The sequence below is a fragment of the Hyperolius riggenbachi genome, chromosome 5 (assembly GCF_040937935.1).
Source record: "Hyperolius riggenbachi isolate aHypRig1 chromosome 5, aHypRig1.pri, whole genome shotgun sequence".
NCBI lineage: Eukaryota > Metazoa > Chordata > Amphibia > Anura > Hyperoliidae > Hyperolius > Hyperolius riggenbachi.
Genome location: NC_090650.1, coordinates 105,237,608 through 105,259,963, shown reverse-complemented (window position 1 = coordinate 105,259,963; position 22,356 = coordinate 105,237,608). Strand labels below are relative to the sequence as shown.

Here is a 22,356-nt window from a genome sequence, read left to right as displayed (position 1 = left end):
GCTACAACAGCGCTGGTCGTTAAGGGGGGGTAAAGGGTGGGTCCTCAAGTGGTTAAAGCATTTTACAATTAAAAAGGGACCCAAAAGTTGTTCAAAAAGTTCTATCAAAAGTATTTTGTGTATTTTATTTTTTTTTTTTGCTTGCTGGTGGTATAAATGGCAATTTATGACAAGGGCCCGTATGCAATTATATTTTTCTCCTGAGTTTTTCCTAGGTGATTTTGTCAATAAAATGCTGTTTTAAACCACCAGCAAGCAAGAAAATATACAAAATAATTTGGATAGTACTTTTTTACAATTGTAAAGTCCTGAAAAGTTATTTTAAAAAATAAAATTATCACCTAGGAGAAATATGGGCCATGTTGTATTTTTTCATTTTTTCCTTGTCTTTCCCTATAAAATGCATATAAAATAATTACTGAAAACAAGTATTACCCACAAAAAAAAAGACAAGATATAGATGATTTAGGTGTGATAATTAGTGATAAAGTTTTGGCCTTGTGAATAGGAGGAGTACTGACAGCTGAAAATAGCACTTGGCAGTAAGGGTAAAATAGCCTTTGAGGTAAATAGACAAAAAAAAAGCTAGAAGTAAAAATGGTGAAATGTCTGAACACAACTCTATTCATTCATCATCGTGTTATACATGAGGCCCTGTGCCTGCAAGGCTGTGATAGACACATAGAGTTTATGAGATTATGTCTCAGCATTAGATGAAGGCTTCTTTTTATTCTAGTAGGATAAGCCTAAAGTATAGGTTAAATAATATTTTAATAAAATAGATTTATTTTACCTCTTGGAATTGAAAAATATCACCAGTTTGTAATGTCTGGCAACTGTCTGCATGACGAATGTTGAACAACATCACGAGTCGGGCCAGTGCCAGCTGAGAAATACGAGACACTTACTATGTGGTTGGCAGAGACATTTTTCTCCATGAAGCAGCCAGCCAGCCATTGTCCCTCACACAAGTCATCATAAACTTGTAAATACTTTATTGGTATACCTACTACTGCTGAGCACAACTAGTCTGACAATTAATTTGCCAATATTGTCACTTTTAAAAGGTTTTCATCAATTTGTTTTTGTTGTCAAGTTAGTTACACATTATGAGAGGGGGGGGGGGGGTTATATTATTTTACATGGAAAATTCATTGTTTCTTCTTTTCATTATTTTTTTTTTTTGTATGTCATTGCATGTTTTACCTTCTTTTTTCCTGTTGTGTAAAAAGGGAGTGCACAACAAGTTTACCATTACTTACAGTGACAATGTAGGACGCCCTGTGCAGTTAATATGACCAGCATTTTAATGAGGTAATGCAAGTGTTGTTAGAGTAACGCGCAGTATGTCTTGTATGCTTTGGGGAAGAGAAAGGTCTCAATGTTGAAATGGTACATGGGTAATGTGAGCAGTGCTATGATGAAGCGTATTGTAACCTGTACTACATGCATCAGGCCCATAGGTTCTCAATCAAAGTATCAGTGGGAAAAAATTATCTTTTCATGTTTGAATAGTGTATGGGCAGCTTTAGTTCTCTTGTATGGTAAATCATCTGCCCAGGGATTGGTTCTACTCTCCAATGTGCAAATCTTGCACTCTTTAGTACTGTGGACTGCAAACACCAAGTTGTTTTGCTTGTATGTTGGATGTCTTAAACTTAAAGTAAACCAGAGATGGCAGGAAAACCTCCCACGCATGTGCAGAAGACCCCGACTGACGCGACTAAGTCAGTTACCGGGGCTGATTGCAGCTGAACGGCAGACCGCGGGAGGATGGCGAGGGACTCACATGTGCATAAGCATCAAATCTTTTTTTCCTGCCATCTCTGGTTTCTTTTTAGTATCTATGTCAGTCTATTTCTGTATATGAAGGTAACAGAAATGTGATATTTAAGGATATTCCTGGGTTTCTATGTCATTCATGATTTTTATCACTACCAGTCTGGGTAGTCACAATTGACTTTTTTTTTTTTGCTTCTACTAGTATAAATGTATATGAAACCATAAAATGCTGTCCAGTTGAAACTACTATAAGTTTCTTTTGATGGACAAGATAAGTGAGAGTGGTTACATAAACATAAGCTATTCTCAATCCTAAAAGGCTTTTGTTTGCATCATGAAATCAATTAGAGTGACTCATCACACTGCATTTCATTGTAGGTGCAATCTGGAAATCACGATTTGGCACTTTCTAATTATAAACATGGAGTTACATGACCTAAATGTTATCCTGCTTTATTTTTGAAAGATCACTAACACAAAACATTTTAAAATTTAAAATACATACTTACATAGTTACATAGTTACATAGTTACATAGTTATTTTGGTTGAAAAAAGACATACGTCCATCGAGTTCAACCAGTATAAAGTACAACACCAGCCTGCTCCCTCACATATCCCTGTTGATCCAGAGGAAGGCGAAAAAACCCTTACAAGGCATGGTCCAATTAGCCCCTAAAGGGAAAAATTCCTTCCCGACTCCAGATGGCAATCAGATAAAATCCCTGGATCAACATCATTAGGCATTACCTAGTAATTGTAGCCATGGATGTCTTTCAACGCAAGGAAAGCATCTAAGCCCCCTTTAAATGCAGGTATAGAGTTTTCCATAACGACTTCCTGTGGCAATGCATTCCACATCTTAATCACTCTTACTGTAAAGAACCCTTTCCTAAATAAATGGCTAAAACGTTTTTCCTCCATGCGCAGATCATGTCCTCTAGTCCTTTGAGAAGGCCTAGGGACAAAAAGCTCATCCGCCAAGGTATTATATTGCCCTCTGATGTATTTATACATGTTAATTAGATCCCCTCTAAGGCGTCTTTTCTCTAGACTAAATAAACCCAGTTTATCTAACCTTTCTTGACAAGTGAGACCTTCCATCCCACGCATCAATTTTGTTGCTCGTCTCTGCACCTGCTCTAAAACTGCAATATCTTTTTTGTAATGTGGTGCCCAGAACTGAATTCCATATTCCAGATGTGGCCTTACTAGAGAGTTAAACAGGGGCAATATTATGCTAGCATCTCGAGTTTTTATTTCCCTTTTAATGCATCCCAAAATTTTGTTAGCTTTAGCTGCAGCTGCTTGGCATTGAGTACGATTATTTAACTTGTTGTCAATGAGTACTCCTAAGTCCTTCTCCAAGTTTGATGTCCCCAACTGTATCCCATTTATTTTGTATGGTGCTAGACCATTAGTACGTCCAAAATGCATGACCTTACATTTGTCAACATTGAATTTCATCTGCCATGTATGTGCCCATATAGCCATCCTATCCAGATCCTGTTGCAATATGACACTATCTTCCTGAGAGTTAATGATTCTGCACAATTTTGTATCATCTGCAAAAATAGCAACATTGCTCACTACTGCATCTACTAGGTCATTAATAAATAAATTGAAGAGCACTGGACCCAGAACAGACCCCTGTGGGACCCCACTGTTAACAGTCTCCCATTTTGAGTATGATCCATTGACCACAACTCTTTGTTTTCTGTCCATTAGCCAGTTCCCTATCCATGAACACAGACTCTTCCCCAGTCCTTGCATCCTCAACTTTTGCACCAGACTTTTGTGGGGAACAGTGTCGAAGGCCTTTGCAAAGTCCAAGTATATCACATCTACAGCATTCCCAATATCCATATTAGCATTCACTACCTCATAAAAGCTGAGCATGTTAGTCAAACAGGACCTGTCTTTAGTAAACCCATGTTGATGCTGAGAAATAAGATTATTTTCTACTATGAAGTCATGTATAGTATCTCTTAGTAACCCCTCAAATAGTTTGCATACAACTGATGTTAAACTTACAGGTCTATAATTTCCTGGATCAGATTTTTTGCCCTTCTTAAATAATGGGAAAACGTGGGCTGTACGCCAATCCACTGGGACTCTGCCAGTTGCAAGAGAGTCACAAAAGATAAGATAAAGGGGTTTATCTATAACTGAACTTAATTCCCTTAGGACCCGAGGATGCATGCCATCCGGGCCAGGTGCCTTGTCTATTTTTAATTTATTTAGTCTTGCCTTCACTTCTTCCTGCGTTAAGTATTTAATATTACAGTTAGAAGATTGAGACTCTTCCGCCTCTGTAGTTTGCAACAGTGCTGTTTCTTTTGTGAAGACAGAAGCAAAGAAAGCATTTAATAACTCTGCCTTACCTTGGTCATCCACCATTGAGTTCCCATCCTCATCCTTTAGGAGTCCTATACAGTCAACCTTTCTTTTTTTAGAGTTAATGTACTTGTAAAACTTTTTTGGGTTAGATTTGATATCCTTAGCGATTTGTTTTTCAGCTTCAATCTTTGCCTGCCTAATTTCTTTTTTACAATTTTTATTGCACTCCTTATAATTGCTTAGTGCAGCCTCGGTCCCCTCCTGTTTTAAGACCTTATAGGCATTCTTTTTCCTCTTCATTTTATCTTTAACCTTTCTATTCATCCATAGAGGCCTTTTTTTATTCCTAGACATTTTGTTTCCATATGGGATATACATACTACAGTATTGATTGAGTATAAGTTTAAAAGCTTGCCATTTCCCTTCAGTGTCTTCCCCTTGTAGTACATTATCCCAGTTCACCAAACTTAGTGCCTGCCTAATTTGAGTGAACTTTGCTTTTCTAAAGTTCATAGTTTTAGTGGTCCCGCTGCCCCTTGGCCTATCAGTCACCAGCTCAAACGTTATCATGTTGTGATCACTATTTCCCAAATGTTCTTGAACCTGCACATTTGATACATTATCTGGTCTATTAGAAATGATCAGATCCAGTAACGCATTCCCCCTAGTTGGTTCAGTTACCATTTGAGTCAAGTAATTGTCCTGTAGTGCTGCCAGAAATCTGCTGCTTTTACCAGAATGGGTAGCCTCAATACTCCAGTCAATGTCTGGAAAGTTGAAGTCGCCCATAATTATGACCTCATTTTTACCTGCAGCTTTTTCAATCTGCTGTAGTAATCTCAGTTCTGCAGCTTCATTAATAAGAGGTGGCCTGTAGCATACCCCAATAAGCAATTGGCAACTTTTATTTCCACCATGAATATTTACCCAAACGGACTCCACATCTTCGCAATCTTCCTCCATCTCATCGTTGAGGACAGCTGTAAGAGAATTCTTAACAAAGAGACAAACCCCTCCACCTTTTTTCCCTGTTCTATCCCTCCTAAACACATTGTATCCTTTTAAATTAGCTATCCAGTCATGGCTTTCATCCATCCATGTCTCGGTTATTCCCACAATGTCATAGCCTTTGTCATTCAGAATGAACTCTAGTTCGTACTTACAAAATATAGATTTAAATGGACTATACATTACAGTGGAACCTTGGTTTTCAAGCATAATTCGTTCCAGAAACATGCTTGCATCAAAGCACACTTATATCAAAGCGAATTTTCCATAAGAATTAATGGAAACTCAGTTGATTTGTTCCACAATCCAAAACCCTTATAGTAAAACTAGGCCTAAGGCCCGTTTAAAAACAGGCGCTAGGCTTCGATATCCGTGCGCACACACGCCCGCCCCTGCTGGCCCCGTCCTCTTCCTCACGCAAGAACCACCATGCCATCCCCCCAGCTCTGGGCTGTGCGTCCCTTTTGCCCTAGCAACCACAAGGACGAGCGCAGAGCTGTTAGAGCCAGCTGAACTGCATGCACATGCGCAGAACATTTCAGCACGGCCACAGGGATAGGAGTACACAGGGACACCTGCTAATTATTCTATAGGATAGTATAAAATAAAAATGTAAACAAGACTTTCACTACAACTAACAGAATCATTGCGATTTGTTGGCTCGCCCCAACCTTTTTTTGTGTTTCGCTTTAAAGAGGAACTCCAGTGAAAATAATGTAATAAAAAAAAGTGCTTCATTTTTACAATAATTATGTATAAATGATTTAGTCAGTGTTTGCCCATTGTAAAATCTTTTAAATCCCTGATTTATATTCTGACATTTATCACATGGTGACATTTTACTGCTGGAAAGTGATGTAGCTGCTGTATGCTGTTTTGGCAGTTGGAAACAGCTGTAAACAGCTATTTCCCACAAGCCAACAAAGTTCACAGACAGGAAACTGCCAGAAGTACCTCGGTACTCAGAGCTTCTTGTGGGAGGGGTTTCACCACAATATCAGCCATACAGCGCCCCCTGATGCTCTGTTTGTGAAAAGGAATAGATTTCTCATGTAAAAGGGGGTATAAGCTACTGATTGGGATTAAGTTCAATTCTTGGTCGAAGTTTCTCTTTAACAAGGAACGTATCCAATGACAGTTACTTTTGAGAATTTCATGGAAATGTGACTTTGCACAGTCTCTACACTCAAATTTAAGTACAATTAAGTACAAGCCTGCAGCACCAGAGGGAGAAGAACTATCATCTCAGTTGTAATGACGTGACCCAAGTATACTTTTTTTTTTTGCTTGTATATCAAAACGTTGCTTGTATATCAAGTCAACGTTTCACAATTGTTTTTGCTTGTATTGCAAAGCGCTCTGAAACCAAGTTACTCTCAATCCAAGGTTTTACTGTACCTATTCCCTATGTTGCTGTCACTCACAGGAGTTAGCCAAAAGCTGCCAGATCTGACACATTTTGGACTAGTCCATCTCCTTGAGGGGGGTTCTCAGTATTGCTCTTTTTTTTTTTTTTTTTTTTACAAAGGCAATCCCTGGAGACTATTTATGCAAAGAAGCTGGCCAGCTTCCCTTCTCATTTGCAAATTTTTCTGGCAGCTGGACTGAGCAACTGCAGTTCTGTAAGTGCTTTTGTAAATAAATACCTGAGAATCCCCAATAAGGAGATTGACTCATCCAAAATCACAAATGTATGCATTTTTTATGTTTTGAGATAGTTGTCCTTTGACAAGTCTTCTGTACAGTAGAAGCTTGTGAAAGTTTCTGAATAATAAAGGGGCCGTTCAATTTACACCCCCATCCTTCTCCCATTTATTAAGCAAATTAGGGCCTTTGAACATCAAGTTCACTTTATTGTTCAGAAGCCGATGGGATCAACTGCCATTTTGTTTGGTACACATACAACCAAATAAGGTCATCCATGGCTGGTTGAGGGTGACAATCAGGTGAGTTTTTACACTTGACTTAGTAATAAAAATGTTTCTGTACCGTGTTAGCCAGACAAATTATGTAGGTAGAAAAAAACAAAGTCTTGTAAAAGTAATACCTTTTATTGGCTAACTGATGAAGTTAAATTATGCAAGTTGACTTAAAACTTATCCCACATCTCTGGAAGGTTGGTGCCAGCCTAGATACTTAATTGGGGTAAGAACCCCACTAATATTCACAAACATGCTGGAGCAGATGACTGGCAATGAATCCAATACTGTCAACTGGCTATATAAGCTAGTCCTCACTATACATATAAATCATGTTTATGCAGAGAACTTGCTTCACTCTTGTATTCATTAGGCCGAATTTAGAATAGCCTCAATAAACTGGGCATATACCGCTTTTTCCAGCGTATAAAACGACTGGGTGTTTAAGACGACCCTCAACTTTTCAAATTAAAATATACATTTTGGGATATACTCGCCTTATAAGACTACCCCTCTTGACTGCTGTACATTTGTATACTGTACTGTATGTACTGGTGCTATACTGTATAAATTGGTACAGATACTGGCGTATGTGGTACCCAGTATACAACAACCAGCCAATCACGGCAAGCGATGTACCTTACTGGTGATTGGCTGGTTGTTGTATACAAAGCCTGCTTGCATTGGTCAGCTATTCCTGTCTCCAATATTATTAGAGTGGTAGCGCAAATGCGCCTCTTTCACCCGCCTGGCCCACCCTTGTATACTATTACCTCCTTCTCTGCCTCTCAAATCTCACACATGCACACCTGTGCCACTTCACTGCAGTCCTCAGCAGCGAGATCTGAGAGGCAGAGAAGGAGGCATGGCAATAGGATACAAGGGCGGGCCAGACGGGTAAAAGAGGCCTTTTTTTTTTTCTGGGCACATCGCTGCTATTTCTCTTTTTTTCATACCCTGGGTGTCCCAGGCACCTGCAGCTTTCTGCACCCTTCACTTACACCTTCCCAGTGAGGTGCCCCATTATCTCATCATCGGGACCACGTTAAGTCACTTCTTTCCACATATTTTATTCTACCATACTTGTACAGCACCACCCTTGCTGCTTTTATATGGTTCCAGCATACGGCGGGGTTGCGGCCGTGGACGTTTTTGAGCTCCCCCACCATATGCGGCAACTGCAGATTCTCTAGTCCGGCTCGGAGGTGTCAGCACCCGTCCTATAAGTCAACACCCGACATATAGGATGACCCCCGACTTTCCCCCGCCAGAAAATCGTTTTAAAACACTACTGTCTCAAACAAATGCCGGGTATATTTAACCATTTCAGTGGATGGCAACTGGTAGACAGAATAACGCTGCTCACATCAACAATCTCTTAAAGTTGCTTATTTTAATCCTTGCCTCAACAATACTTTTAGTCAAATTTAGAATTTCTGCACTATTTTCAGTCGGTTTGGAATAAAAAGTAAGATTAAAATTACTCACAGCAAAGTCTTGAAGGAATGTCTATAAGGACCTCCAACCTTGTACCCAAGTAAACTGCATGCCACAAGGTCAACCACGTGTTGAGAACCTAGGTGTTAGCACTTGTTCAAATCTGGTCCCCACCACACCTTCCCAATTAACTGTAGAATAAACATCTTCTTCATGTACAAAGTAATTGCAATTAAAATAATAAGAAATGATGTTAAAATAAATCTTTCTTTATCTATAGATAGGCCTCTCTGATCAGCAAAAGTAACAGTATAGCCAGGACATATCCACTTTACCTTTCAACCACAGAACCTTTAATGTTAAAGTGGGATGCAGCTCTGACATAACATTCAATACAAATGTGTTTTCTTCCTTTTTATTACCCATACAGTTACCATATTTGCTTTTGTGCATAAGGAATATTGTCTGTCTACAAATTCTCACAGTACAGTTTATCTGCTCTGAAAGCTGTCATTGGATTTTATTGCATAGCTGCTGTATTTATATATTTAAATCTATCTAGTGATCACTTCTCATCTCAGTCAAGCTCAGTTTCTGCTGTTTACTAAATGCATCTGACAAAAGAATGTAAACAAAATAAATTGTTATCACCTCTTAAGATGCGGCCGCCTGCCAGAAGCTTTCCACTGAAACAAGGAGCTTTCCACTGTAGAACAAAGTGCTGTGTTTAATTGGTTGAATGCTGTTCTGCTACATGTTTTTGTGGCAGTAGGTTTTATGCTGTAAATAAACTTTTAGCGCAAAAAGGAAATGCTGAGTTTCATACCACTTTAAAGTAGTTCCGAGATGAACTTTTACTCATTGCATAATTGTGTTCCTTTCCTATTGTTTATAGGGCATTCCTCAAGCCAAATACTTTTTTGTTTTTGTTTTAATACTCTAATTCCCTATAAATTACACAAGCCACGCCCACAGGTTTTCAGAGAGCCAAGGCAATTTCAGACAGTAGCAAGGGCTCGTGGGAGCTCAGTCTGGGCAGGAGGAGGGGGAGGTATTACTAGCCAGAGATTTCAGAGACAGAGGGGAGGAGGAGGGGGGATTAGTTTTTTTGCTCAAGATGCAAATAAGCCTGCTTCTGTGTAATGTTTACAAACAACATGGCTGCTGTCATTGTATCACAGGAATAATCAATCATATTCTGTTAAAGCTGTTTGCAGCTAGATTTGCTGTGTAAACTATCTAAACTTTAGGTAACATATATAGACAAGTTACTTGTTATAGTTAGTTTTTCATCTCGGATCCGCTTTAAGTATGTGTGGTATGTCTTATAGGCACTGGGGTTTTCTTTAAACATTTCTGTAGAAATGTATTGATACCTAATGAGACAAATGTGTCTTGTGGGTTGTTTGATGAGATGTTTATGCATCTTTGTGGGTGTCCTTGGGAATTCCCTTTATAAATAATGAAATAATTACATTCATGTTATTTTAATATTTAATTTTTCCCTTCTGGTAATAATCTTTTTAAGTCATCATTTAAGATACTTGTGAGATCTGCATTGGGCATGTGCTTACTTATTTTTCTTATTTTAGAGAAGCCAGCCTGAGGCACATGGTTGGCTTTTGTATATGCAAAAGAAAATAATGTAACCTCTATGTATCTGGTGCTCCAGGAAGTAGAGTGGTGGGTAGGAGCATGTTCTGGGGTGCAGGGCCGGTTTAAGCAACAATGGGGCCCCAGGGCAAAATAAACCTGGGGGGCCCCCCCAACATATACCCCGGAACAAAAATCGGCATTAGGGGACCTTTTTTGCAGCTGGTATAACAGGGTGTGAAGTCCCAATCGGTCGGAGCTCCACATTCTGGCTATCCCAGCCTGCATGGGGGACAAGGGGTTAAAAAGTTTCATGAGGGGGGACTCCACATAATTTTTTTTAAAAAAAAATTTCCACACTCTAAACATAAAAAAAAATAATTGGGAAAATAGGAAAAAATGCCAGGGATCGTCATACAGCCATATTGCGGCTGTATAGCGATCCCTGGCCAAAGCGCTGCGGCTGCGTATAGACCCCCTGGAAACCCTGTCAGGAAATGTATTGCGTTTTCGTTTGATGCATGTAAAATTACACTACCGTTAGGTTTGCTACTAAAAGTGACATTTACCGCATTTAAAAGTATACTTTTTCCTTCGAAAATTTAAAATCGATTTTCTCAAAAACTATAAGGTCTTTTTGAAAAATTGTTTTTTCCTCTTATTCCTAATGATCTCCTTAACATATCCTGAAAATTTAGGGTTTCTAGCATTTAAGGTGGATTTGCTATTAACCATTAAAGTCGGCAGGTTTTTAAATGTGTATTTTTTTTTTCCCTTTGAAACTTTAAAATCGATTTTCTCAAAAACTATAAGGCCGATTTGAATTTTTTTTTCCTCTTGTAGCCACTGGGGACCCCTACAAGCTCTGGGGCCCTGGGGCAGCTGCCTCCTTTGCCTTAATGGTAGCGCCGACCCAGCTGGGGTGACAGATAGGCAGAAATGTTTTATAGACATAGGCCTATTCAGTACTCCCTTTTTCTTGACAAAATGCTGAGTTTTAAAGTGGATCTGAACTCTTGCACAGGACAGAAGGAAAACAGAGAGAAATGCACCCTGTATGTATTTAGAGAGTTTAGCCTGTTTAATTCCCCCTCATCTGTGATTAATCACAACTTTAATTTCATCTCTCAGCTTTGTCAGCAGACTGGCTTGGCAGAGCAGCTAATTTATAAACACAGGATGTTAATCCTATGTCTGCTTCCATGAAAGCAGGAAGTAGATACGCTGCGGATTTATTGCAGGGTTTGTATCAGCTGTAACAAATAAATATTTTTCTTTAAAGGTTATTATGCTCTTGTTTATCGTTAAGAGCAGAGAGAAAGTTCTGAGTTCAGGTCCACTTTAAAGCATCCTTGCTTATTGGGTTTTATTTTTTTGCCGATGGCATATACCGGTGTGGAATAGCAGTTTGACATCATCTGTAAGCATTTTTAAAGCAAGCTATGAAATGCTGGTCTGTGTCTTTAAAATGTATGAGAAACATGGGCACTGCTGTCAGAAGCTCAATACATTTCCCTGGGGAATGCTTTGACACAGGGCAATGCTGCCATTTTGAAATGAATGCTATGCTGAAGCATCTTGTGTATACTTTCCAGTTGGCTTTCAGTGTACAGTTGTGGCAGCACATTGAAGGAGTGTTTCTCAAGCTGTTCAGAAGTCTGTGCTTAAAGCCCATGGGGATCTAGCCAGAGCAGAAGGGTTAAATTCTTCCAGGTGGTTACATTGCTCTGGTTTTTTTTCTCTCAGGAAGAATTCCCTTTCTTCTTGTATCAGTTTCATCCAAGTGCTGTGTGATATGGCTGCAGTGTGCGCACAGGGCATTACCAGACAAGCAAATAAGGAAAAGCCAATAGTAGCCTGGTAGAGATCTCCCTTACGGTCTTACCTCACTAGAAAACTCGTCTTCATTGCTGTCTCCATGCCTTTGGAAGGTATTTACTCACCAGTTGACTCTGCAAAACGAAGAAAAATGTATTTTGATGGACACAAAAGCAATAAAGGACCCTATTCTATTACATTCCAAATAAATGAATGCCTTGCCTGGAGTTCAACCCTAAGGAGCACACATACATTTAAAGAGGAACTCCAGTGAAAATAATGTCATAAAAAAGTGCTTCATTTTTACAATAATTATGTATAAATGATTTAGTCAGTGTTTACCCATTGTAAAATCTTTTAAATCTCTGATTTACATTCTGACATTTATTACATGGTGACATTTTTACTGTTGCCAGGTGATGTAGTTGCTGCATTCTTTTTTGGCAGCTATTTCCTACAATGCAACAGGGTTCACAGACAGGAAACTGCCAGGAGTACCACGGTACTCAGAGTTTCTTGTGGAAGGGGTTTCACCACAATATCAGTCATACAGCACCCCCTGATGGTCTGTTTGTGAAAATGAATAGATTTCTCATGTAAAAGGGGGTATCAGCTACTGATTGGGATAAAGTTCAATTCTTGGTCGGAGATTCTCTTTAAGTATTTCCAAGTTCTAGTGGGATCTATGAAGAACAGTAATCTGGTGCGGTCAGGCCATTACGAGCCATCCAGCTGTACAGACTAGTGGTCAATTGGCTACTACCCCCTATTTTATCCTCAGTAACGGCTGATCGGTTTTATACTATCAGGCACACCAGGCAGGCACCCAAATCACTAACTGGGCACCAGCCGGAATTTGCATTGGCGTCTATGAGACCCTTGCCACAACGGGCTCCCAAACAACATGATCCGCAGTAGGTAGGATGTACTCCTGGTATATTCTGAACATGGGGGTGGTTGCAAAATGGTCAAATCTAATCCCTCTGTTACTTGATTCCAGACTCCTTCTTACATTAAATCGTAGGCTGAAGGTGCTGTAAACCAAAGCGCTGGAGGACTGTGGCATAGATGAGATCTGCACACTCAAAGGTTGTAAAACGTCTAAAGAAGCTTTATTGGCAAATTACAGGCATAGCATTAGCCAACTTATTGCTGTGCCTGTAATTTGCCAATAAAGCTTCTTTGGACCTTTTACAACCTTAGAGTGTGTGGACCTCATATATACCACAGTCTTGCATGAAATCTTCAAGATTATAACCATTATTACTGAAACAATATTAGATTAGTTATGCAGTGTTTATATTCTGCATTTTTTTCAAAATAACCTTTTTTTTACAAAAGGAGAAACAAATGTGACATTTGGAAACATTGGGCAGTTTGGAAAACTGAGTGTTGGCAGTTATTTGTTGATGTTGTTTTAATTATTATCTGCTCTGTACATCAGTATAATGTATTCTTTCAAGATTTTTGTGGCAGATTCTGTATGTTTACCTTTCTAACTGAAGTGGAAAATGTTTTTTTCAGGGTTTTGAAGTGCAGACAGACTACATGCCACTGCTGAGCTCTCTGGCTGCCTTTGGCTGGCAACTGACATGTGTCCTTTCAACGCCTATTGTGAAAACCAGCAGGTAAGTAGAACATAATCTGAAATGGAACATTATTAATCCACATTTCCTTTCAGAAACAATGGAAGGATATGTTATACATTAAATCATAATGATGTCGCCAAACAGCTTTAGAGGATTGAGATACGTTTAAAAGGAACCTTAACTGAGAGGGATATGGATGTTTCCTTTTAAACAATACCAGTTGCCTGGCAGTCCTGCTCATCTCTTTGGATGCAGTAGTGGCTGAATCACCCACCTGAAACAAGCATGCAGCTAATCCAGTCTGACTTCAGTCAGAGCACCTGATCTGCATGCTTGTTGAGGGGCTGTGGCTAAAAGTATTAGAGAAACAGGATCAGCAGGAGAGTCAGGCAACTGGTATTATTTTAAAAGGAAAAATCCATATCCTTTTCAGTTTAGGTTCCCTTTAAAGCCCCACTCCACACACAGATGTTTGTATTGACCTTTGTAGGCACCAAGTTGCAGTATTTATTGTCTGTGTGCAGAGATGATGGGCAGTTTCGACCAAGAGACAGATCTCTCTCTGATCAAATGTGATCAAAGAGAGATCTATTGGCTGCCCATACAGCGCAGGCCGATTCCCAATCAATTTCAGCATGAAATCTTTAGGGAATTGGCCTTGTGACAACGCCTTGTCGTCCCCAATCTTGTCCCCCTAGTGTTTTATGTGCCCCCCCTCCCGGGGCCCGTCCATTAAGATCATTTACCTGTCCACTGTCTCCCACGTGTCTACTGTACTTCCGCATTGGTGGCCCACGTGGCTGCAGGCATTATGGCACGTGACATAACAGACATGCCCCACATGCTATATGTCAGACACATGGAACCCAAATGCAGCAGTACGGCGGGCACAGTGGCGAAAACTCGGCAGACGGCGCGACAAGGAAAAGTATTTTAATGTATTAATTTTGACTTAATACAAGCATATGATTATTAAGCATAGATATCTAAAGTGCTTTTTTAATATATATTTATATACACACTGACTTTATGCTTTGTTGCAAAATGTTAGTTCCCCTTTAAGATTCTGGTTACACATGCAATTCTCATCTTTTGCTGTCATTGAGCACATGGCGCTGAAAGCTCTCTGAGACCACAAGGTCCAGAGCTGTCAGCACCCTGCAGTAATGTGTACCCTGGGTACCTCACTGGAGAGAAAACCACAACCGCACACATCATAGCATAGGCCTCTTCTTGTGTTTATGGATTTAATTATAAGCAGGTATTCAGGGTGAATATGAGGAATGGCTTGTAGGTTTCATGGGTTATCACCTTCTCTTCCCTAGAAACATTTCAGCACCCCTCATACATTGATGCTAGCCCTTATTCGCTGGCAAAATGTGTCAGCATTTCAGGAAATGCAACTAAGGCTAACATTTCATAAAGGGGAAAACTTTAAGTTATATTACGATGCGGAATGTGTTTTGTAAATACCGTGAATTTTACAACATGATAAATTATTTTAATACATATAATAAAACATAGTCTTCAGTTTCTTCTCAGGCAGATGTGTTTACCATGGATATTTACATCCCCTGCCTCTTGAGATGCAACACTCAGCGGTCACTGTCTTAACCACTTCAGGCTACAGTGTTGCTCACCTTATGCATCGGAGCAACTTTCTCCTCCCATTCATTTGCCAATAGCTTTATCACTACTTATCACACTGAAATGATCTAAATCTTGTTTTTCCCACCACCATTTAGGCTTTCTTTGGGTGATACATTTAGCTAAGAATTATTTTATTCTAAATCCATTTCATGCTCACTGCATTTCAGCTCACATCTACACCGCTCCCCTGCCGATCCTATTGTTTGCGCTGCTCCCCCACCCCCCGCATGAAACCATGCACACGCCGCTCATCCTAGCATCGCCCCTGCATAGGCTACACAGCTGACATGGGTGTGTGCAGCCTGGCCCAGCAATGTCACGCAAGGGGATAAGGTCCTGATCCTTGACACCGACATGTGTCAATGATGTGTATGCACCTTTAGAACTGTCTCATCAACAGCCTGAGTTCATTAAAAGTAAGCAAATGACTTTTAAAGGACATCTGAAATGAGAAGTATATGGAGGCTGCCATATTTATTTCCTTTAAAACAATATCAGTTACCTGGCAACTCTGCTGATCTGTTTGGCTGAAGAAGCATCTGAATAACACTACAAACAAGCATGCAGCTAATCTTGTCAGATCTGACAGTAACGTCAGAGACACCTGATCTGCTGCATGCTTGTTCAGGGTCTTTGGCTAAAAGTATTAGAGACAAATGATTAGCATGATAGCCAGGCAACTGATATTGCTTAAAAATAAATACATATGGCAGCCTCCATATTCTTCTTGCTTCAGTTGTCCTTTAAAGTGACAGTTATAAGCAAGGAAAGCAACAAAAGAACTGAATTCAGGCATAATTGCAGCAAAGAAAGACAACTTTACAGAATGATAAAAATGCATGGAGCAGAAGAAAAATAATGTAGTTAGATGTCAGTTTAAAGAGGAACTCCAGTGAAAATAATGTAATAAAAAAAAGTGCTTCATTTTTACAATAATTATGTATAAATGATTTTAGTCAGTGTTTGCTCGTTGTAAAATCTTTCCTCTCCCTGATTTACATTCTGACATTTATTACATGGTGACATTTTTACTGTGGGCAGGTTATGTAGCTGCTGCTAGCTGTTTTGGCAGTTGGAGACAGCTGTAAACAGCTATTTCCCACAATGTAACAAGGTTCACAGACAGAAAACTGCTAACAGTACCTCGGTGTAACGATTGGTGTAGCAACACAGACGTCTGATTATGTGTGATCTGCAGAATCACCAATAATACAGACGCTATACCTGATTACCGTATATACTCGCAAGCCGAATTTTTCACCCCCCAAAAGTGGCCCAAAAGTTGGGGGGTCGGCTTGCTTGCGAGTCATGGGTAGGTAGGTGCTGCCCCTCCCCGCTCCCCCCGCGGCCGCCGCTACTATTACCTTAGGCGGCGCCGCTTCCTCTATCCCCGTCCTGCTCTGCCTCCGATAACTAACTCATTCACAGCAGCGCGCCACTCGCTGCTGTGATGATGGAGGAAACCATAGAGAGCGGTTCCCATAGTAACGGCATCGCCGCTACAGGAAGCCGCTCTCTATGGTTTCCTCCATCATCACAGCAGCGAGGGGCGCGCTGCTGTGAATGAGTTTAGTTATCGGAGCAGGACGGGGATAGAGGAAGCGGCGCCGCCTAAGGTAATAGTAGCGGTGGCCGCGGGGGGAGCGGGGAGGGGCAGCAGCTACCCACCCACCTACCCATACTGGGGCACTATGCTAGCTATACTGGGGCACTATGCTAGCTATACTGGGGCACTATACTGGCTATACTGAGCACTATACTAGCTATACTGAGTACTATACTAGCTATACTGAGCACTATACTAGCTATACTGGGCACTATACTAGCTATACTGAGCACTATAATAGCTATACTGAGCACTATAATAGCTATACTGAGCACTATACTAGCTATACTGAGCACTATACTAGCTATACTGAGCACTATACTAGCTATACTGGGCACTATACTGGCTATACTGGGCACTATACTAGCTATAATGGGGCACTATACTGGCTATACTGAGCACTATACTAACTATACTGAGCACTATACTAGCTATACTGAGCACTATACTAGCTATACTGGGCACTATACTAGCTATACTGAGCACTATACTAGCTATACTGAGCACTATACTAGCTATACTGGGCACTATACTGGCTATACTGGGCACTATACTAGCTATAATGGGGCACTATACTGGCTATACTGAGCACTATACTGGCTATACTGAGCACTATACTAGCTATACGGAGCACTATACTAGCTATACTGAGCACTATACTAGCTATACTGAGCACTATACTGAGCACTATACTAGCTAAACTGGGGCACTATACTAGCTATACTGAGCACTATGCTAGCTATACTGGGGCACTATGCTAGCTATAATGGGGCACTATACTGGCTATACTGAGCACTATACTGAGCACTATACTAGCTAAACTGGGGCACTATACTAGCTATACTGAGCACTATACTAGCTAAACTGGGGCACTTTACTAGCTATACTGAGCACTATACTGAGCACTATACTAGCTAAACTGGGGCACTATACTAGCTATACTGAGCACTATACTAGCTAAACTGGGGCACTTTACTAGCTATACTGAGCACTATACTAGCTATACTGAGCACTATACTAGCTAAACTGGGGCACTATACTAGATATACTGAGCACTATACTAGCTAAACTGGGCACTTACTAGCTATACTGGGACACACTAGGGGAATAAGGCGGCCAGCATTTCCTACCCCCGGCTTATATGGGGGTCAATAATTTTTCCCTGTTTTTGCAGGTGAAAGTTGGGGGGTCGGCTTACATGCGGGTCGGCTTGCTTGCGAGTATATACGGTATGTGGTGATCTGCAGTATCACCAATAATACAAGTATAGCTTGCAGAATACAAAGTATGTAGTGCTTGGTGCAACAGTAACAGAATATTTTAGCTAGACCTCACCAGAGGAGCTGGTGGGCACTATTGGTACACAGTAACTGAATAGTTTGACAAAACCTCACCAGAGGAGCTGGTGGGTACTATTAGAAAAGCACCTCACCAGTGACAAGGGCTCACTGGTAAGTAGAAAGGTCAGACAGGCTAGTATCAGCAGTAACAGGCGGGCAGGTACAGTACAGAATCGGCAGGCAAGAGAGTAGTAAGATATCAGGCAGGGTTCAGCAACAGAGTCAGATGGGCAGAAGTACAGAAACAATTAGCAAGACCAGAGTCAGAGGGTAGCCAGAGTCATACACAGAATATCAAAATACAGTAATACAATAATCTTAGTCTTGTGTGAAATCCCTGGTTTCCTCCCAGATCAAAGCACACCGGATACTATCTAAGGTCTGAGCGCTAACACGTGAGTATTCGCAACAGCAGACAAGTTGCGAGTGAACCCTGAAGGCTTTTGAAGCAGAGGAGACCCCACAGCCGCGCCCACAACAATCAGCCAATCCGGAGCGACGTGAGTCTCCTCTGACGTCAGCCGACCAGCCGGTCAGCTGACGCGCCTCCTCCCCGCATAACGGTCCTGTCTCCGCGCGCGCCCACGTGATACGGCAACCCTATGTGCAATAGACAAACCCGTCCTCGGAGTACAAGACGCTAGAGGCACGGGCGAAGTCCCTGAGCAGAAAGGCAAGGCGGCTGCGGAGACACCCTGCGTGCCCGCAGCTGCCATTTCTGCAGATGTTACACTCGGTCCTCAGAGCTTCTTGTGGGAGGGGTTTCACCACAATATCAGTCATACAGCGCCCCCTGATGGTCTGTTTGTGAAAAGCAATAGATTTCTCATGTAAAAGGGGGTATCAGCTACTGATTGGGATAAAGTTAAATTCTTGGTTGGAGTTTCTCTTTAAGTACAGTATTTATTACAGGAGGGGAACATTTCAATGTTATAGATAATTGAGAGTGATCATCCAGTGTGCCACTGCTTGTGTGCAAATATTCTTTTAAATCCTATTGCAGGAATATGTTTTCTCATCCCTATATTATCTCAGACAGGCCTGGATTTACCTCCCAGGAGCCTATAGGCACAGATGTCCTGGCACCTTAGAGTTTGCCTTCCGTGAACTTCCAAACATCAAACAAACTGTTGTTTGTGCCGGTTGGTCCAGCTGTCACTTTTCCCTTAGTTCCTGTGTCCGTCATAGGTAGCTACAGGTGTCCTTTAGCATTAGGTAGCCAGAGGTACTCTCAATATTAAGTATACACTGAATAAAGGGAGCTCTTGTCAATTGAATGCTAAGAGCCTTGTGAGTAACCTCACATTTACACTCTGTTCAGGGAAGAAGGTGCTTCGGAGAGGTGAGTGAGCAGCCCTTCCATCATCAGGTGCCTGTAGGCACGTGCCTACAGTGCCTTATGGTAAATCCATATGTTGGATATGTGAGGAACTTAGAACACCCAGGAGAAACATCAACATGGAGAGAACATATAAACAAGATGAAGATAGTGTCCTTTTCCATATTACTGTAATGGCAAACGTAATTTAGAGTGGACCTATTGGTTTACAGGTTAAAATGATTCTGTATACCACAACCACATGTTTATTATCTCACTAACATTATAAATGTGAAAGTTTCGATGTTTGTTACTCAATCACACAACAATGGCTGAACGGATGTGAATGAAATTTGGCACACACATAGTACAGTACCTGGAATAACATATAGGACACTTTTTATCCCCATAACAAAAAAGTGTGCGGAGACAAATACACATTTCACTGGGAGAATGTAAACTGCAGACATTCTTACACTGCTAATGGTAGGTTTCTCAAACTTTGCACAGTTGGTGACTGGGATTAATATTCAGAAAAGTGGGCGGAGCATACAAAAGCCAATCAAAATTCACCTATTGATTTTCAAGGGGAATATTTAATTGCTGCCATTCTTGGACTGTTAATGGCACAAGCCTCAAACCTGGTACAGTTTGTCATTGGCACTGGCGGACTGGGGTTCAAATTTAGAAAAAGGGTGTGGAGCCACAAACAGCCAATCAGATTTGTTTCATTTCAATGGAAATTATTAATGCCAAAAGCCGCAAAGTTCACAAACTTGGTCATTGAGTAATTGTGTTTTAGGGTTAGAAAAAGTGGGTGCAGCCAACAGTAGCCAAATACATACACAGGCAACGCCAGGGCATCAGCTAGTTTGTAATATTATTGCAAGAAGATTCAGGGCAAAATATGTATTTTACCTTTCAAATATGCATGACCTCTATAAAAGTAACAGGGTCATAAAGCCTGATCTCCACACTCTCAAAGAACTAGGGACCCAGAGAGAAAGTAGAGGCAGTGGGACAGTTAAGCAAGTGTTATGTACAAAGCAAGTTGTTATTGGCACCTTAAATATTTCTATCACTCCAGGCTTGCTTTAAGTCAAGCCTCAGGCTAGCTATGTTGAGTTTGTGTAGTTGACCCGAGTGTAATGTTGTCATCACATTGGCCCTCTCCTGAACCTTCCAAACAGGCACTTTCCTTCAGGTGCTCTGCATCATGGAAGGCTTTTAAAGCCTGTTTGCGCAAGTGGTGACCTCATCATTCTGCGCTTAGCTGCACAAGCCTGCAATGCATAGCCTCAGACTTGTGTAAGAAAGCCCAGGCTCCAGCTAACAGAAACACTGCAGTGCTACACTTATGTGTACAACACGCCATGAATCATGGATAAGATTGTTGGTTTTATATCACATCTACATTCGGAAACATAAAGTACTATATTTGCTTAGAGTTTTGCCATACAATCACTGTATATCTCCTTTAATGAGTCTCCCCAAAAGAGGTTAGCAGCGTTGGTAATCGCCTTGAGCTTTTTCCGCAGTTCGAAAGTCTGTGTCTCTATGATTGTGTCTCCTGACCTCCAATGGCAATAGAAATAGATTGGTTTACGTGTAAATATTTAGATTCCATTTATATTTTATATTATTGATATTTCACTCTGTCTAAAAGGGCACAATAGTTGGTTAAACAATTGCCCACAAAAACTGACCTCATCTGAGAAAAACCTCATCTTGATAAAGAAGTCTGTTAAATATACTAATTCCTTATGAATAAAAATGATACATTTCATTACAGCTGTGAATTCTTGTGAATAATTTGATGTTGGTAGACAGAGGTCAAATTAATCTCATTTGTGAGTTGTCATCTAGCGGGAACATCCATTGGCAGGAGAAACACATGGTAAATTGGAAGTCTTTAAGCAGAAGGCGTGATTGTCAGGATATTTCTCATCACGCTGGTGCTAAAGTACATGAGAGGTAACTCTGTCCCCTGTCCCTGGACCCTCTGATTGCTTTTTCATTGGCTGTGGCTAAAAACATGTCAGTTAGTCAAGGTGAAGATGTCATCGTAAGAAATAAGCTATTGTTTGCAATGGGCAGAAGCTGTTTTTTTTTTTTTAAACTTCCAGAGCACATACGATACAGTCTACTGTCTACTTGAGTTTCACAATATGGTGGACCTACATTTTCCAGTAAAACAGCTGTTCAGATAGATACCCAACTATTCAGTGTTATTATTTTTTCTTTCCTCCTTTATAGTAAATGTAGGTGTACACTTGAAAGATGTTGGAAATGTAGGAAAGGGGGACCAGAAAAGTTTAGTGGCATTTTTTTTTCTTCCTTGCTGCAATGTTTTATACGGAAAATAGAACAATTTGCATCACTAAAAGTCCCTCAGAAAATCTCACCACGAATCTCTCGCCTAAGTACAGTTTAGGGCCAACGTTGGGAAAAAACAAATGAACACCATGAAGATAGTGTTCTTTCCCATATTACTGTCATAACAATTACAATTTTGAGCAGAGCTACAGGTTCACAGGTTAAAAGGATTCTGTATACCACCCCCATTAGACATGTTTAGTATTTATAATAGAAGAGATGTAAAATCTTGCGCTACAGGGGCGGTATGCATCTATGGATGGTAGTCACACTCTAGCTGCTCCTTTGTAGTCCGCCTGTCAAGAGGCTTGGTCAGAAAAACAAAAGTGGAGAAGGAGAAGCGCTCCGTAGTGTAACAACGCTTTATTAAAACACATTGCGCAAATAAAAATCCACTTACTAGATTTATGTTAAAAACAGGCATGTAGTTAGGCATACAGCCTTTTTCTCATTCCTGGGTGGGTGCAACCTCCAACTGCTGTGGCCATCGGAGTTGAGTGGATCCGGTGGTGAACAACCCTGGATGCTCCACCAAGGGATAAACGTGTGCTGGTGACGTTATTACGCGTTTCAGCGTTCCAC

General features: G+C 40.7%; 1 protein-coding gene and 1 long non-coding RNA gene across 3 annotated transcripts in view; one reads left to right on the top strand and one right to left on the bottom strand.

Annotated features, from left to right (window-relative positions):
• RFTN1 (raftlin, lipid raft linker 1) overlaps window positions 1-22,356 on the top strand; it is a 456,281-nt gene that overhangs the window by 415,006 nt on the left and 18,919 nt on the right. For both annotated transcript variants that reach the window (XM_068236097.1, XM_068236096.1), the window contains exon 8: window positions 13,420-13,523. In XM_068236097.1, the coding sequence (XP_068092198.1) occupies window positions 13,420-13,523 (104 nt within the window). The remainder of the gene's footprint in view (window positions 1-13,419; window positions 13,524-22,356) is intronic.
• Window positions 1-22,356, bottom strand: part of LOC137518364 (uncharacterized) — a 44,980-nt gene that overhangs the window by 20,343 nt on the left and 2,281 nt on the right. Inside the window, exon 2 of the long non-coding RNA XR_011020800.1 lies at window positions 11,963-12,029. This is a non-coding gene — a long non-coding RNA (uncharacterized lncRNA). The remainder of the gene's footprint in view (window positions 1-11,962; window positions 12,030-22,356) is intronic.